At 32.2% G+C, this 16,200-nt stretch overlaps 1 protein-coding gene across 15 annotated transcripts in view; it reads left to right on the plus strand.

The window, feature by feature from the left end:
* The window catches only part of gro (TLE family member transcriptional corepressor groucho), a 165,256-nt gene that overhangs the window by 143,852 nt on the left and 5,204 nt on the right, over positions 1–16,200 (plus strand). For 10 of the 15 annotated variants that reach the window (XM_074122245.1, XM_074122255.1, XM_074122246.1 and 7 more), the window contains 10 exons: positions 405–468; positions 1,180–1,224; positions 1,305–1,367; positions 2,202–2,276; positions 2,359–2,391; positions 2,554–2,733; positions 2,995–3,087; positions 14,615–14,668; positions 15,197–15,367; positions 15,527–15,706. In XM_074122245.1, coding sequence (XP_073978346.1) covers positions 405–468; positions 1,180–1,224; positions 1,305–1,367; positions 2,202–2,276; positions 2,359–2,391; positions 2,554–2,733; positions 2,995–3,087; positions 14,615–14,668; positions 15,197–15,367; positions 15,527–15,706 — 958 coding nt within the window. The remainder of the gene's footprint in view (positions 1–404; positions 469–1,179; positions 1,225–1,304; positions 1,368–2,201; positions 2,277–2,358; positions 2,392–2,553; positions 2,734–2,994; positions 3,088–14,614; positions 14,669–15,196; positions 15,368–15,526; positions 15,707–16,200) is intronic. The other 5 variants (XM_074122253.1, XM_074122254.1, XM_074122243.1 and 2 more) reach the window with 2 other exon arrangements.

Raw genomic sequence — 16,200 nt, forward strand, 5'->3', positions numbered from 1 at the left:
CGTGGGAATTAGTGCATTAATCACTGAGCAAATCGCCTGCTGTTGTTAGAAAATAGCATTAATTTTTTTTTAAACCTGGTTCTTCTTTATAAGTAATGAAAAAAATGGGTTGTAGAAGTGTACCGCGTCATTAAAATTGTTCATGAGATACTCGCAAAGAAATATATTAAATAATGGCGTATTAGAAATGCAGCTCTAAATCTTAGAAATTAAGATAGATTAGTTTAATTAATAAATTCCTCCGTATATCTAATTCAGAAATTAAACAAAAAAAAATCCTGTTTTTCATTGTGCATTATTATATATATTTTTTTTGTTTTGTTTTTATCTGTACACTGAAATTGCTGTTAATGTAGCTCGCAGATATATATATATATATATAGGTATATTATTTATTGTTGCAGGTTAAAATTAGAATGTGAAAAATTAGCTAGTGACAAGACTGAAATGCAAAGGCATTACGTTATGGTGAGATTTTCATTTTTACTTAATCTTAATTTAATATGTGAAACATAACTTATCCAAAACGGTATTACTGCTTCGCTTAAATTGTCAGACAAACAGAACTCAATTTCGCCAATAATTCTTTATTTGTAGACGCAATATTAATAAAGTAATTTTCTATTTATTCAATAAGAACTTAATATTCAACCGTCCAAACAGAATATTTTATAACTTTAATACCAAGCATAAGCTAGCGCAAGAGTTAAGTTAAATTTTATGGAATAAATTCCTAACGCATGGAAGAGATGAATAGTTAATTAGAATGTCATTGCCAGTTGAGACCATAAATGTGTATGCAATATATCTTAGAAGTCCTGCATTTGGTTGCGAATATTTGTTCTGCTTGGTCTTTCAATCTACTATTTTCTAATATTTATGATTCCCTAAATACCCCTAACAATTTTCTTTAATCAGAACATCAATTTTTAAATAAAATGACTAGAATTAAAAATATTTAACCGAATTTGCGGCAATCTCAAAAGTCTATTCAAATACGTGAAAACCGCAGTATAAGCCATTATAATCACGAACATAAGGCACAACCTCGAACTTTCCCTTATGATTCCTTTCATGACAGAGAATATGAACAGTATTTAATTAAAGAAACGTGTTTGTAATGTAAATAATTTTGTTAACATTTATGAAAATGTTTTGCTAATTCTTAATTTTTTACAGTATTATGAAATGTCCTACGGGTTGAATGTGGAAATGCATAAACAGGTAAATTTAAATATTAGTTTGATTGAATTTTATGGTATTTATTATTATTTAAATGCTTATAGTTTAAATTTATTTTTCAGACTGAAATAGCAAAGCGATTAAACACAATAATAGCACAGGTCCTTCCGTTTCTAGCCCAAGAGGTTTGTTCCATTTTATTATTTAAAAAATATTCTTATTATTTTTATTACATTTTGTTACAAGATTATGAAAATAAACAATCTTATTTTAAAAAAAAGATGAATAAAGCTGGTTAAGAGCGGGTTACTTCTCCAACCTGCATAAATTAAAGTACTAAAAGTAAAGTAATACTATTTTTTCAGGCGGGCTTTACGTCTAATTAGGTGTCGTGAACAGAGGCGACTAACAAACATACTCTAATATAAAGTTTTCTTGTAAACCATTAGATAAAATCCAAGGCCTAGACCAGTATCACAATACATATTAGCTTTGCGGGCCTCGCCTCAATCGCTTGGCTACTGTGGTGCCTTCCTGCGCAAATTATTTTTCACTTTTCTATTGAGTCTTCTTTAGTATTAATTATATCTACATAAAAATAATTTTTTATTTACTTAGAGTCATTAGAGAGGTTAAATCTGTTATCAAGCCTTTCCACATAACAGACCTTCGACTATTCTAAGGTCGTATCAATTAATTCGTGTTCTATAACAAAAAAAGTACTTTTGCAAAAGGGATTTCAAGAAAGTCTTTATTATTTTTGGTTGGAAGACTCTACATCATAGATATTTCAAGTGATGGTTTCTAAAATTATGTCTGTACTTAATCAGTGGTTTGCTCCGTTTTTTAAATCCACATTAATAGACATGCTTAAAACCTCGAGGATTTCAGACCTTTTCAAAGTGTGAGACATCTGCTTAGAAATTATTTTTAGTTACTTTAAGAGTTGAATTTCAACTCACTTAAACTTTTTTTTTTTTTTAGATAAACTTTTTCTATTATTAAAATCATTATTTCAGCACCAGCAACAAGTAGCATCAGCTGTAGAAAGAGCTAAACAAGTCACAATGACTGAACTAAATGCAATTATTGGCGTAAGTCAGTTTGTATTATTCTAAAATATAAAACATTTCTTTCATTGAAATAATAAATTGTAACACTATTTTATAATTTCAGCAACAACAACAACAAGGTCTTCAGCAGTTGTTGGTAAGTATTTAATCAATAGTAATTAATTTGTTTATTACTTTACATTTAGGTTTTATCTCTAAATTTATTTCGAAGTTAAAGAAAATTGTAATTAAAAAAATTGAATCGCTTGTAGAAAAATGCATATTTATTCTTAATTTAGAAATTATATGCCTTATACAGCAACAGATCCATGCCCAACAAGTCCCGCCTCATGGAGCGGCTGGAGTACCGATTGGGCCACATCCTGGCAGCCTGCTAGGATTTCCTGGTGGGGGAGGTAATCCACCGCCACATCCTCTGTTAAAGCCTGCCGATATTCACCCTCCTGAGCATAAAAATTCTCTGCCAGACGATAGACTGGTGAGCAATACTTTATTATTAAATCATTACAACTGATTTGCATGCTATGTACTTAAAAGCACCCATATGTTCTGGGGAGACCTCCTTATTTGTAGTTATAATATTCGTAATGGTGCTTAAATGATATATGAATCTTTTTTGTAAAAGTCACTTACGATACTACATTTCTCTTTCGAATTAGTTACAGTTAAATGAGTGGTTACCAACATTTTAAAGCACATCTTAAAACTAAAATCATTTTATTACATTTTGTATTAACAGAGAAGCCCTATGTCACCTGGTGAAAAATATCGGCCGAGATCGCCTGAACCTGATTCTAAAAGGAGGAAACATGACAAGTTACAGGCATCTCACGTAAGTATATTTTTTTTATTATGAACGTGTAGTTTGTTTATAATTACAACGCTAAGCAATTTATTGCGTAACTTCTAATTGCTAATAACTTTAAAGAGTAAGAAGTTATTATTTCATCGGCTGTAGATTTGAATCAGAGAGTTTAGCTTTCTTTTTGTCTTAACTAATGCGGATTTACTGAGAGAGTACGCGTTAGAATGTAGTATGAATAGAATATTTTTTTCTCATTTTGCTAAGTCAATATATAAATAAATATTGAAATTCTTCAAAGCCTTTATTAACAATTAAAGATATAAATTGAATTTATAAACCATTTTTGAATAGTCATACTTTTCAATGAGATTTCTATAGTCGCGGCCATATTCAGTAAAGTATTTTTTAGTTGTACTTGAAGTACTCTTCACAATACATTAAAAGTACTGTATATAATTCTGTCTCTTTTAATGACTTGACTATTAATGGACGATGACTTTAAATGGGAAGCACCTCTATTGACTTGGTCTCTGTTGAGTAACTTCTTCACCATCAAGTGCCTCTTGCAGCTTTCCCTCACTAACTTACATTCATACACACGCGACCGTATTAACTTGATACTTGACTCGAGCACTAGCACGCTTCCGTTGCCATTAAACTATAGTCATTTTTTTTTAAAATAAACTATTGCCAAAAAGGAAATAAACTTTCCAGCAGTTATAATAATAATTTTACTCCCACACACACATATGTGTATATGTATAAAATAGTTTTTGCAATTTTAAAATTTTGCATCTTTTAACTTCCTAATAAACCGAAATGTGTCTATATTTTGGATATACGAGGTGTGTTTAAAAAGTAACGGGAATTTTTAAATTTCGCGGGTTTGGAGAGTCTGATTGTAAAATTTTTTTTTTATTATGTTGGTACACATGCCCCTGAAGTACGATAAAATTTTCAGTAATATTCATTGTTTACTTCTTAAGTGGCAGCCGTTAAGGTTAGACGTGTTTTTCGAGCTTGGCGATTTTTGTTTGTTAAAAAAAATGGATCAAAGAATTTGTATTAAATTTTGCGTAAAAAATGAAATAAAGTGTGTGAAATGTTAATAAAGGCATATGGTGAGTCTGCTATGAGTAAAACAAGGATTTACGAGTGGTATAAGCGTTTCCAAGATGGCCGCGAAAACGTTGAAGATGACGAACGACCTGGACGTCCAAGCACATCAACAACCGATGAAAACGTGAAAAAAGTGAAAGAAATGGTTATGAACGATCGCCGAATCACAATCAGAGAAGTCGCTGATGATGTTGCCATATCAATTGGCTCATGCCATGAAATTTTTTCGGATGTTTTGGGTATGAAACGTGTGGCAGCAAAATTTGTTCCAAAATTGTTGAATTTCGAACAAAAACAGCGGAGAATGGAAGTTGCTCAAGAGTCACTCAATGAAGTCGACAACGATGCGGATCTACTGAAACGTGTTATAACAGGTGACGAAACATGGGTTTACGGATATGATGTCGAAACTAAGGCTCAATCGTCCCAGTGGAGGCATTCTGGATCGCCAAGACCGAAAAAGGCTCGACAAGTGCGGTCGAATGTGAAGGTTATGCTCACTGTGTTCTTCGATTTTAATGGCATAGTGCATCATGAATTCTTGCCACAAGGTCAAGTTCAACGCCGTTTGCGTGAAGCAATCCGAAAAAAACGCCCGGATTTGTGGCAAAACAATTCATGGATTTTGCACCACGATAATGCACCTGCTCACACTTCATTGCTTGTTCGTGAATTTTTGGCCAAAAACAAAACTTTAACGATGCCCCAGCCTCCATATTCGCCAGACATGGCTCCATGTGACTTTTTTCTATTTCCAAACATAAAGAGAACATTAGGAGTTGACCTTTAGCATTTGATGCGAAAAGTTGTGCTTATCTGCTCTCTCTATAAAATTGCAAATTTTGTTGATTTTTATTAGCTATTTCCACAAATTTTTAATACGGAAATCTATTTTTTGAGCTTCTTAAAGTTTGTGTTGGTTAAACTCAGTGAAAAGTGCAAGAAAAAAGCTTAATTTACTGATAAGTTAGTGAAAGTTTGATTCCTATTACCAACTAATATGGCCGCTGCTGGTAGCAAAGGTGCTTGTACACAAGTGAATACTTCAGGAGGAGAGTTTAGCTCAAACAAGGGTGAAGTAACTGATCCTACCAGTATTATATTATCTAAATTAGAGGCTCTTTTATTAGATCTGAAATCTGTAAAAGATAAACTCAATAAACTTGAAAACGATAATGAAAATACTTGTAAAAATGTGGCCTCGTTTGATAAAAATATAAAAGAAGTCTTATTGCACTTAAAACACAATGTATCAAAAAATCATGAAGACATTACTAAACTAAAAATAGAAAATACTAAGTTAAAACAGGAAGTTCAGGATTTAAAATCACAAGTGGCTAATATAAAACAAACTCATCAATCAAACTCTCTGAGAATAACCAATATTGCAGTGGTAGAAAATGAAAATCTAAAGACAGTATTTGATAAAATCTCTCTTCATATCAGTTTCACATTCGATGTAAATTTTATAGAAATATACAGATTAAAGCCAAGAAATCAAACAACTACACCTCCTATTATAGTAAAATTTTTGAAAATGGAGGATAAAATAAACTTTATGCAGTGTTTGAGAGTTAAAAAATATGATATTCCATCTAGTATTATCTCTAATGGTACACCAATTGTACCTATCTACATCTCTGAAAACATGACGTCAAGCTATGCTAATCTGTTCTATCAAGCAAGAAAACTAAAAAAGGAAAAGTTAATAAACTCAGTTTGGTTTGCAAATAACAAGATCTTTCTTAAAATATCTGAGAACTCTAAAGCTTTGGCGATAAACGATATGCAAGACTTGGAGAACATACTCAATAAAGAGGGGATATCTGTGTCTCAACCGTCTACTAGTGCAAAGAAAACAATGGAAGATGTGGTATATACTGGTATGGAAGAACTGGACTCGGATGCATCTGAGGGTTTGAAAACTATACATAAGAAGCGAAAATTAAAGGCTATAAGAAGTGAATCAATTGAAAGTTTTTTTCGTCCCCAAAACAAAAAGTAACTACAAGGTAAATTCAAAAATTAAACAAACTCCTAAAACTGAAAGGTACTCTTCTTTTTTAAAATTTATTTTTTGGAATATAAATGGCTTTAATAATCTATTTAATTTAAGTGCAGATGACATTAATACACTAACAGAATTCAATATTCTATGTTTATGTGAAACATGGCTAACAAATGAAGTAATTGACAAACCTTCCTTTTTAATTAACTATAATTGTGTATCTGTAAATGCTGTAAAAAATAATGTAAAAGGTAGAGCAAGTGGAGGAATAATAATTTTTGTTGAAAAAGATTTTATTATCACTGAGGTACTCACTGCTAATGATTTCTTTCTATCTATTTTATGTAAGTACAAAACTGAAAGCTTCATTGTAGGATGTGTTTACTGGAGACCAGGTGTGGAGAATGATTTTATTTTAGAAAAACTTCAAAATGATTTGCACAATTTATTTAACACTTACAGTCAATATAATATAATTATCGGTGGAGACTGGAATGCGAGAATAAACACCTTGAACACACTTGACGAAGAAATTTTTGACGATTTTAATTTGTATGGTGCTAGGACTACGCTTGATCAATTAACTAATAAACGTGGAGAAAAATTAGTTGATATGATGGAAAATTTGGGTATGTTTGTATGTAACGGCCGTACATTAAATGATACTCCGGCTAGGTTTACATATGTGGGCCACAGGGGAGCTAGTGTAGTGGACTTGGTTTGGGTTTCCTACTCATGTACAAACATTATAGCGGACTTCGAAATTTTTGAAATAGGTCATCTTTCTGATCACTCTCTGTGTTTACTTACTCTATTTACCAATACCAAATCTAAAATAACTAATAAAAAAAATGAAACTCTATTCATTCAAAGAAACGAAACAAACTTAAATATTTTAAATGCTATACTGGACACATCGTATTTTAATTTTGATTTTGATCAAGACATAAATATACTCAATGAACAATTTTATGATGTGTACACTTCGCATTTAAAAGAAGCAGGAATGATAAAACAAAAGAGAAGCAAAACAAATAATTATTGTAGTAAGCCATGGTTTGATTCTGGCTGTTACAAGACAAAAAAAACTGTAACTAGTTTGTACAAATGTTGTCGTCGGAATTTATTCGATGAGGCCTCTTTAAAGAATTACTTATCTGCAAAAAAATCATACAAAAGTTTAATCTCTAAACGCAAAAAAGAGTATTTTGATAAGATATTAATAAAAATAGGAAATACAAAAAACTCTAAAGAATTTTGGTCAAATATTAAAAAGTTTCAAAGGAAACCACAAACGAAAAATACAATTTCACTGAAAGATTGGGCAAACTTTTATAAAAACTTGATGCCTGAAAAGCTATCCGTTAAAGTAGAATTTCTCCACTATTATACTCTAGAGTTGGATTCCGACATTACTGTTGAGGAGCTTCAATACGCTATAAATTCTGCCAAGAACAATAAAGCAATTGGTTTAGATTTTGTTCCAAATGAATATTTTAAGAAAATGAACAACTATTGGACATCAAATGTTCTGCGGTTGTTAAATAAAATTTGGCAAGAAGAAACTATCCCCCCAAGTTGGTCACGGATCAAACTATTCATGTTACATAAAAAAAATTCAACTTCTGATCCAAAAAATTACAGAGGTATCTCTATTTTAAACAGTACCTTAAGTATATTTAATAAAGTATTATACAATCGACTGACGAATTGGGTTGAAAATAAAAAACTGATTCCTGATACTCAAATGGGATTTCGAAAGGGTAGGAGCTGCTGTGACTGCATTTTTACGCTGATTTCCGCCGTGAATATTGCACTAAGACTGAAGAAGAATAAAGTTATAGCTATATTTATCGATTTTAGGAGAGCTTTCGACTCCGTAAATCATGAAAAGCTCTGGTATAAACTTTATAGTTTGGGGATTGGGGGAAAAATGCTACGACTCTTAATTGAGTTATATCAATCAGCAACCTATGTCATATCTGACGGCTCTACGATGTATGATATCCCGATCTCGGAGGGGGTCCTCCAAGGAGATACACTGAGCCCGCTGTTGTTTTCCTTGTTTTTGGCGGATCTGCAGGATTTCTTCTCTTCCAGGAATGTGGAGGGCATTTCAGTCGGTAATTCTAGAGAACTATCTCACTTGCTTTATGCGGACGATCTGGTAATCCTAGCTAGAAGCTGGATAGATGCACGGCGTAAGCTGGATGTTCTTCAGGAATATTGTAAAGAAAATTGCCTTACAGTCAATACGGACAAAACTGTGGTAATTCCGTTTTGTAAAGGTGGCCGACCGGGTAAAAGATTGCAATTGACCTATGGAGATGTACCGCTTCAAGTAGTGAATACCTTTACGTATCTGGGGGTTCCAGTGTCGTCCTCTGCAAAGTTTTGGCAAGCAAGCAAACACTTCTTAGCCAAGGGTATAATAGCCAATTCAGTAGTGAAGAATACTCTCATTAAAAGTAAATCTGACAGTTGGGCTACAAAGATTAAACTGATTGCAGCTACTTCTGAGGCAACTATTCTGTATGCTTCCGAGGTATGGGCTCCATCTTATGCGGATATGGTCGAAAGGGCGCAGTTATCTTTCATTAAGTCAGTTCTCCAGCTCCCTAGAAACTCGCCAAACTATTTTGTCAGACTTGAAACCGGTCAAGTTCATCTTAAATACAAAATTTTTAAAAGAATGTTGAATTGGTGGCTTAAATTATTAAATATGGAAACAATCGATCTTCCAAAACTTTGCTATATGAGACAAAGGGAACTATTGGACATAATGGATATGCCCTACAACTGGTGCCAACAGCTGCGATACTATCTAGTTATGCTGGGTGCCGAGGACATTTGGGTATCACAGGATGTGAAAATAATCAGTGACAATTACAAAAACTTGTTGGAGAGAATGGAGAATCACCTAATCAGTAAAGATGTGGATGCCGCAATTTCCAGCTCTTTTAACACACTCTATAGAACTTATAGTTTGCTAGGTGGTTGTGAAAGCTATTTAAAAGCGAAGCTCCACATAAATAAATTAAGAATTATTTCTCAATTACGTCTCTCTGGAAAGTTTACAAACCATCTCTGCCAAATTCTGCCTTGATTCTGTTTGTCCACTATGTAACCATGATTTAGATAACATTTCACATCTACTCCTAACATGTCCGGTACTCAATCAATATAGAAACAAGTTCATCACTCAGTATTTCTCTCACCACCCTGGTAGTGATAATAGTAATAAAATTTCAGATCTATTGACTATAGATGATCGAGATAATGAAAAAGTCAATAATATTTTTCTATTTGTCACTAATTGTCTCAAATTTAGAAAAATAGTGCTACAATGAAACTTCCTTGCTCACCTTAACTTATCAATGTAGCAATAATAAGAAAAAACAATTAAAAGAAGCCATGTTAGCAAATTCCCTATTGTATCAATTGTTATTTTATTTTAAGTAGATTACCTTCTTTACTGCAGAGAACTATTCAGTTGTGTTTCTTATTTTCATTTTTTTATTTTATGATTTATTTTTTCTATATCTTGTTCTGATTTTATTTTGTTTTATTTTGTTTTGTTTTTTACTTATGCTCAAAAAATTATTTTCCTCAGTTAATTTAAATAATACTTGATATTTTATTTCTTTACTAATATTTAATTAATTATTGTAATAATGTATTATAATTTTTGTATTTATAAATTTGTAAGGTCAACCCTTGCTATGAGATCTGTATCTCTTTAAGCAATAAAGATTCATTCATTCATTCATTCATTCATTCATTCATTCATTCATTCATTCATTCATTCATTCATTCATTCACATAAAGAGAACATTAAAAGGCCGTCGTTTTACAAGCACAGATGACATTAAAAGCGAATCGCTGAAAGAGCTGAAAGCTATCACAAAGATCGAGTTTCAGAAGTGTTTCGAGGATTGGAAAAAGCGCTGGCACAAGTGTATTGTATGCGAAGGGGACTACTTTGAAGGCGACAATATTAATGTAGATGAATAAATAAATATTTTTTTCAAAAAACGAAAATTCCCGTTACTTTTTGAACACACCTCGTATTTGTGTACGCTTGAGCTTAATTATTACACTGCTAACCAAAAATTTGAAATAGGGCAAAATTTAAGTGTTGAAAAAGTTATTTAGGAACAGCCTAACAACTAAAAAAAAAAAAATGGGATGGCAAATATCTAAGCATGACACTCCTTACTTTATTCAGCTGTCTACTGGATTCTTTAATTTGAGATAGAAGGAGGCAGTTTCCTTCAGTATCTCTTGATTCCACCATGTTTTTAAATGAAACTAAATGGACGACCTGGCGAAAAAGTAACCTTTGCTAGTGTGATCCTTATTAGTAGAACGACGCTAATAACCTTAACTGTCAATGCACCATCTAATAAATAAGTATCTGAAAAACATTAAATTTTCAATATCGATAATGAATAAAAAAAAAGTCACTTATCATCACCGAGATTCAAACCTTAAATTCACTTGTAAAAATCATCGACTTTTTCTGGCTTTAAGCGCTCTATTCTCCTGGTCCTTTTCTCGAACCATTTCCGCTCACGTTGGTATAGCAGATATTCCATTTACCTGAGGAGAATCCAAAAAAGACTAGCAAGGTTTGGTTGAGCCTCAGTTATTGGAAATTGATTTCAGACAATTTATTATTATTTTATTTCTTTACTTTCGTGCGAATCGATAATAATCGATAATTAGTCATTGGCAACTTCACTTAGTATTTTTTAATGTGGGCAAAGTGTAGAAAATATGTACATAATAAAAAAGTGAATCAACTTATTTTTTGGTACAACTGTTTTTACAAAAATTGTATTGGTTTGCTTTAGCTTTGTTTCTGTTCTTTTTTAACCTTCTTTTAATTTTCTTGTGGTCAAAATCCCTTCTAGAAATAGTAAGGCTTCTACAGTTTGTACCTGATCCTTTCTCCAAGAAAGAAAAGGTAGAAAATCTTGCGAATATTCTTGAAAATTTTTGATGAATTATAATCTATACAGTTAACCAATGCTACTAACAAACTCATATCCACGCACCAATTCTCTCGTCACTTTTCTTATTTAATAACGATTATAAAATCTATATTGTATATTAGATACTTCCACATGCTCTTTTTTTCCTAAATTAACATTCTAAAATTTTCTAATGCCCAAGGATCTTTCTCCCTTATACCAGCTCTCATAAAACTACTAATTCCTTTTTTCCCTTGTTGTCGAAATTATTGTTTATTAGCTATTCAATAAAACTATCAAATTATTGATAAATTGAAAGAAGAGTACTTCTGGTTAGTTTTCTAAGAAATTACCGCCCTCCTCTTCACTTCTCATTCGTGGAATACGATCAGTTCAGTACCATTATCAAAACAATAAATGCACTAGCATTAATTTCTAATAAACTCCTAAATTCCCATGATTTGTTCATTTAATTTTGCTGTTGCATTAAGTGTCTTTGAACAAATTAGTTTTTATCATAATGTCTAAACCACATTTTTAAGATACCAAACATGCAGCTACAAAGTCCTGTGTATTATAAACCAGTTGACTTAGTGGGTGGGAGCTCCCTGGGTCGTGATGCACATTTTGTATTCATCTTTACACATTGTGTTTAATTAATATGTGAAGCTGCGAAAAGTTTGCTTAACAACGGCTAACTATATTCACGCTCTGTGACACATAGTAGTGTAGTGATTTAGATTCCTTTCAATCAACAAAATATCTCATGTTTACGGTCATTCAGGGTAGAAAACAAAGCATTAAACAGGATAGTAATGCGAGAAAATGTCCATTACAAACTAACAAAGTAGTGGAATGTAAACGGTACGTGAATGTTTCTGTAATTTTTTGTTGTGTCCACGATCCCAAAGAAGTTAGCTAGGCGCCACTTAAAATTGTGTTCTGAAAGACTGAATAGCTTATTTATGTTCAGGGAATATATTATTTGATTTTTAGTATTTCGGTTCTTTTTTCTTTTTTTTTAAATATATAAATTTTTTATTTGATCAAAAGTTTGAATTCAAGCTTTTATATTATTCTAAACTTGATTTGAAATTTTTATTAAGGACAAATAAGTGAGAGTTTTTGTTAGAGCCCCTTAGTACATTCATCAGCGCTAAATTAAATTGATGCTATTTTGAATTGCATATAAAAGTAGAAATAGTCGCCATTTTTTTTAATACTGAATTTTATCTAAGGACATAGCTAATGTACATTTCAACAGCACATCTCTCATTCTATGCTATTTCTCTTTTCAATCAGGATTTGTTACAGTTTTTTGCAATCTCCTATTTTTTTTTTTTTGGCAGAAGCTTGTTTGTGTACGTGTTAGTGCGTATTGTATAATATGTATATATACCATATACTGCTCGTTACTCATGTCACAGAGGAAAGAAGATTGGTATATAGCCGGATGACAAGCCCATTCCATGCTGTGTACAGCATCTGTTATTGCTATTTGCTATCTCCTCCTTTCAACCTCGCTACCTCGTTCTACACACACAAACACCACATTTCTTCATTTCTATTTATTTCTCTCTTTCTATCAAACTAACGTTCCCTGGGATCAGCTTATTTTCCGCATACTGGTTGCCCTAGCACATTGTGATTACATCGTGGATGAATTGATTGACATTCTAAACTAAAACTCTCCCAACTTTTCTCTTATGGTTTATTTTTATTTTTTTTATTTAAATAGAAAAAAAAAAAGTTATTTCCAGATCAATAATATGTTTTTATTCACCAAAAAATCTAAAACTATGACGGGCTCGCCAAAAATAATCATGATTTGAAACGCAACATTGATTGAGCCTTCAGTTAATGAGAAAAATTAAGTTTTGGAATAACAGCAGGCACCGGAAAATTAGTGCTGCATGCGAAGAGCATCCCATAAAGGTTATAAAGCTTAATAAGTAACTAAAAATAATAATTCTCTGAATCTCTCTTCAAGAAATAAAAAAATCAGTTAAACCTTTCTCATTACGTCAGATATTTGACAAAGAGTGGGTATACTTCTTTCTTCTAATCTATGCCTAACTGGAATACTTTCTTACTAAAAAGTTAACATCCAAAATGATCCTTCACTTGAAAAAAAAAAAGAAGACAAATATTTTGCTACTTTAGACTTAAAGAAAATATTGTAGTTTTAGTTTTTTCATTTATCAATATCATATTTCTTTTCTCTTTTTTTTTAAATCTTAATGTCAGCAAAGTTTAAGATATATGAAAAACACTACTCGATAAAAAAAAAAAAAAAATTTGAATCAAGCCAGATGAAGAGAGACGAAAAGCAGCACATAGATGTATATTTTCCACGGAAGTGACAATCCAATTAATGCAAAACCCTCCATTGAACCCTACCCTTATCTGAATGTGTAGTAGGGGTAACCGGAATAAATTTTACAAGGCCCTCAATTCAATTTCCCAACCAAATGAGAAAATATCGATTTGTTGGTATGTGGCAAGGTGATGCAGGAATGACAGCTACCGTAGTTACAGTATAAAACTTTTAACCCTATCCTTTTTGTATTGTGTTTACTTTCAAAATAAAGTTTATTTCTGTTTCTTGAACGTACATAATATGGAGTTTCTGTTTTCTCTATTAGAAATATTCAGTCTGCTGTTTAACATTATTGGTGTTTTAAGAAACAGCATCTCTTGTAAAGACAGAGGTTACTGACAAATTACGTACTTACAAAAGTTATTTGATAAATATAGTTGATTTTATCGATCATGGACGCTCGTTTTCCTTATTTCTGATAGGATAAAAACTTTCAAATAACATCAGGGGTTTATTTTTTTTCAGTAATTGTAGAATTTAACTTCCACTTTCAAAGCCTCTGGACTCCTCTCCGCGAGGGATCTACTGCACTTACAGCTGACCTAATCCTATTCCTCAGTTTGATTTATTGTTCGCATTGTTAGGTTAATTACTTTTTAATTTTACGGTTTTAACCTCTGACGGGTGCTACACCTTCACTCATTAAAGATGATCTCTTCTTAAGATTCGAAAGTCAACATTGAAACTATGATATTTTTATCTAGTGTTCTCAATTTTATTTAGATTAGTGGAAAAGTTATTCTAGGTTTCTTTTAATTACTTTTTTTTCCTTTTTTTTTTGGTAATATTAATGCTCTGCAAAAGCTACTTGAATTTTGGAGAGCTAAATGTCCTTCCTACATAATTGTTTTCCTAGAAACAATTCCGATATCACAAATTTGGAGCTTAGAGATATCTTACGATATCGTAGGCAAACTATTAAGGCTGCCTCTGTATGACAGCCTTTAGGGTTAGCTGGGTGGGTCAGGATTGAGCCACACTAGGCTCTCTACGCTTGTAATATAATAAATAAGCTTAACACATGTGTTGGCTTTATTAAATTTGTAATTGTGATTAAATCATATTTTTCAGGATAGTGATGGAGAGAAAAGTGACCAAGAACTAGTCGTTGATGTAGCTAATGAAGTAAGTTTCATAATTATTTTGTTGATAGAACAGTAAGACCACTTTAAGTTTTTAGTTTCGCTAGATATTTTATCTGTCTTGAACGGCATAAGTAACAAAAGAATCATGTCAGAACCATCTTTCCCAACCACAGCAAGTTTTTTTATTGAATTTTTCAGTGCCTAGTTTTTTAAGGCTTACTGAACCCGAAAATATATAGTTTCTAGAAACTAAAGCAAGAAAAGCGTTTGTTTCATTCAGGTACTGTGACGGGAAAGCAATTTAATTAATCTTTTCTTTTTTCTGTTTCAAAAAACATTTCCTAAGCCCTAAGCATTGAAAAACTTTTCTCGAATACTCCATCAAGATAACGGTTTATAAGTGCTATAAACGCACTTTTAACTATCATATCTGCTCAAAAACCTTCTAATCTTTAAAGTTCTGAATTTACCCTTTAGAGAGTATCATATAAGATTCTTTCAGGGCAAAACTAGAGATAAAATATATATAATTAAACAAGACCTTTTTCTTCCTATTTTTTATCCTAAGTTACATGTCAAGCAGGAGGGCAGTTCGCCACACCAGAATGGTGACCATTTACCGCCTGAGATTAGAGAAAATGGGTCGGAAAAAGGTGCGACCATCAAATTGGAAAGACCAAGCAGTCGCAGTGGGTCCTGTAGTAGTAATAGAAGTACGCCGTCCATCAAGAGCAAGGATGTGAGTGACTTGATTATTTTTTATTTTAAATAATATTCATTTTGTGAAACAATAAATTTTATAAGCAAAAAGTAAATTTTCTATCATAATTTTTTTTTTAAGGTTTCGAGAAAAAAAAAAGTTATTAGCGTAATAAAAGCTTATTTTTCATTGTTTTAGATGGAAAAGCCTGGAACCCCGGTATCTAAGTCAAGCACGCCCACGCTACCGGGTGCTAGCGGCGGAGGTGTTAAAGCTGGAGGAGCCGCGGGACTGTTGCCTCCTTCAGCCGCCTCTCATGCTGCTGCATATCCCCTTGCCAGAGCGGACCCATTCTCACCCTACGCAAGAAATGCATTGGTATATATTTTTAACAGTTTGTGTATGTATTCAGTAAATATAAGTAAATAATCTTGGAAAGTTCCTTAACATCAAATATATTGGAGCAGAGGAAAATTTGAAGATTACCTCCATGTTGATGTTATAAATAAATTCATTCCCTCTTTAGTAGTGACATATCTGCTTATGGTTAGTTAAGGCTTGATTTGTCATCATGGAAGTGAAAGCTTCGCTGTGAAATAGACCAATAGCTGCTTGAAACTTCGCTGGGGAATTCACTTAACTCTTTGTGGAATCGAAAATATTAATTCTTCATTAAATTATATTAGCATGTTTTGGTAAGGTATACGATGTGAGATTATTGCTCAATGGTCACTTAAAGGATCTTTCACAGATAGTATTTGATCTTATTTGACTTTCTTTAGGCAACAATAGTTAATGTTACCTAGAATGGGATTGAAAAAGTAACTGCCATTTCAGTTTAGTAAAACTAGATGAAATATTATTATTATTAT

The sequence above is a fragment of the Rhodnius prolixus genome, unplaced genomic scaffold, assembly GCF_049639745.1.
Source record: "Rhodnius prolixus isolate KJV_2025 unplaced genomic scaffold, Rpr scaffold_8, whole genome shotgun sequence".
NCBI lineage: Eukaryota > Metazoa > Arthropoda > Insecta > Hemiptera > Reduviidae > Rhodnius > Rhodnius prolixus.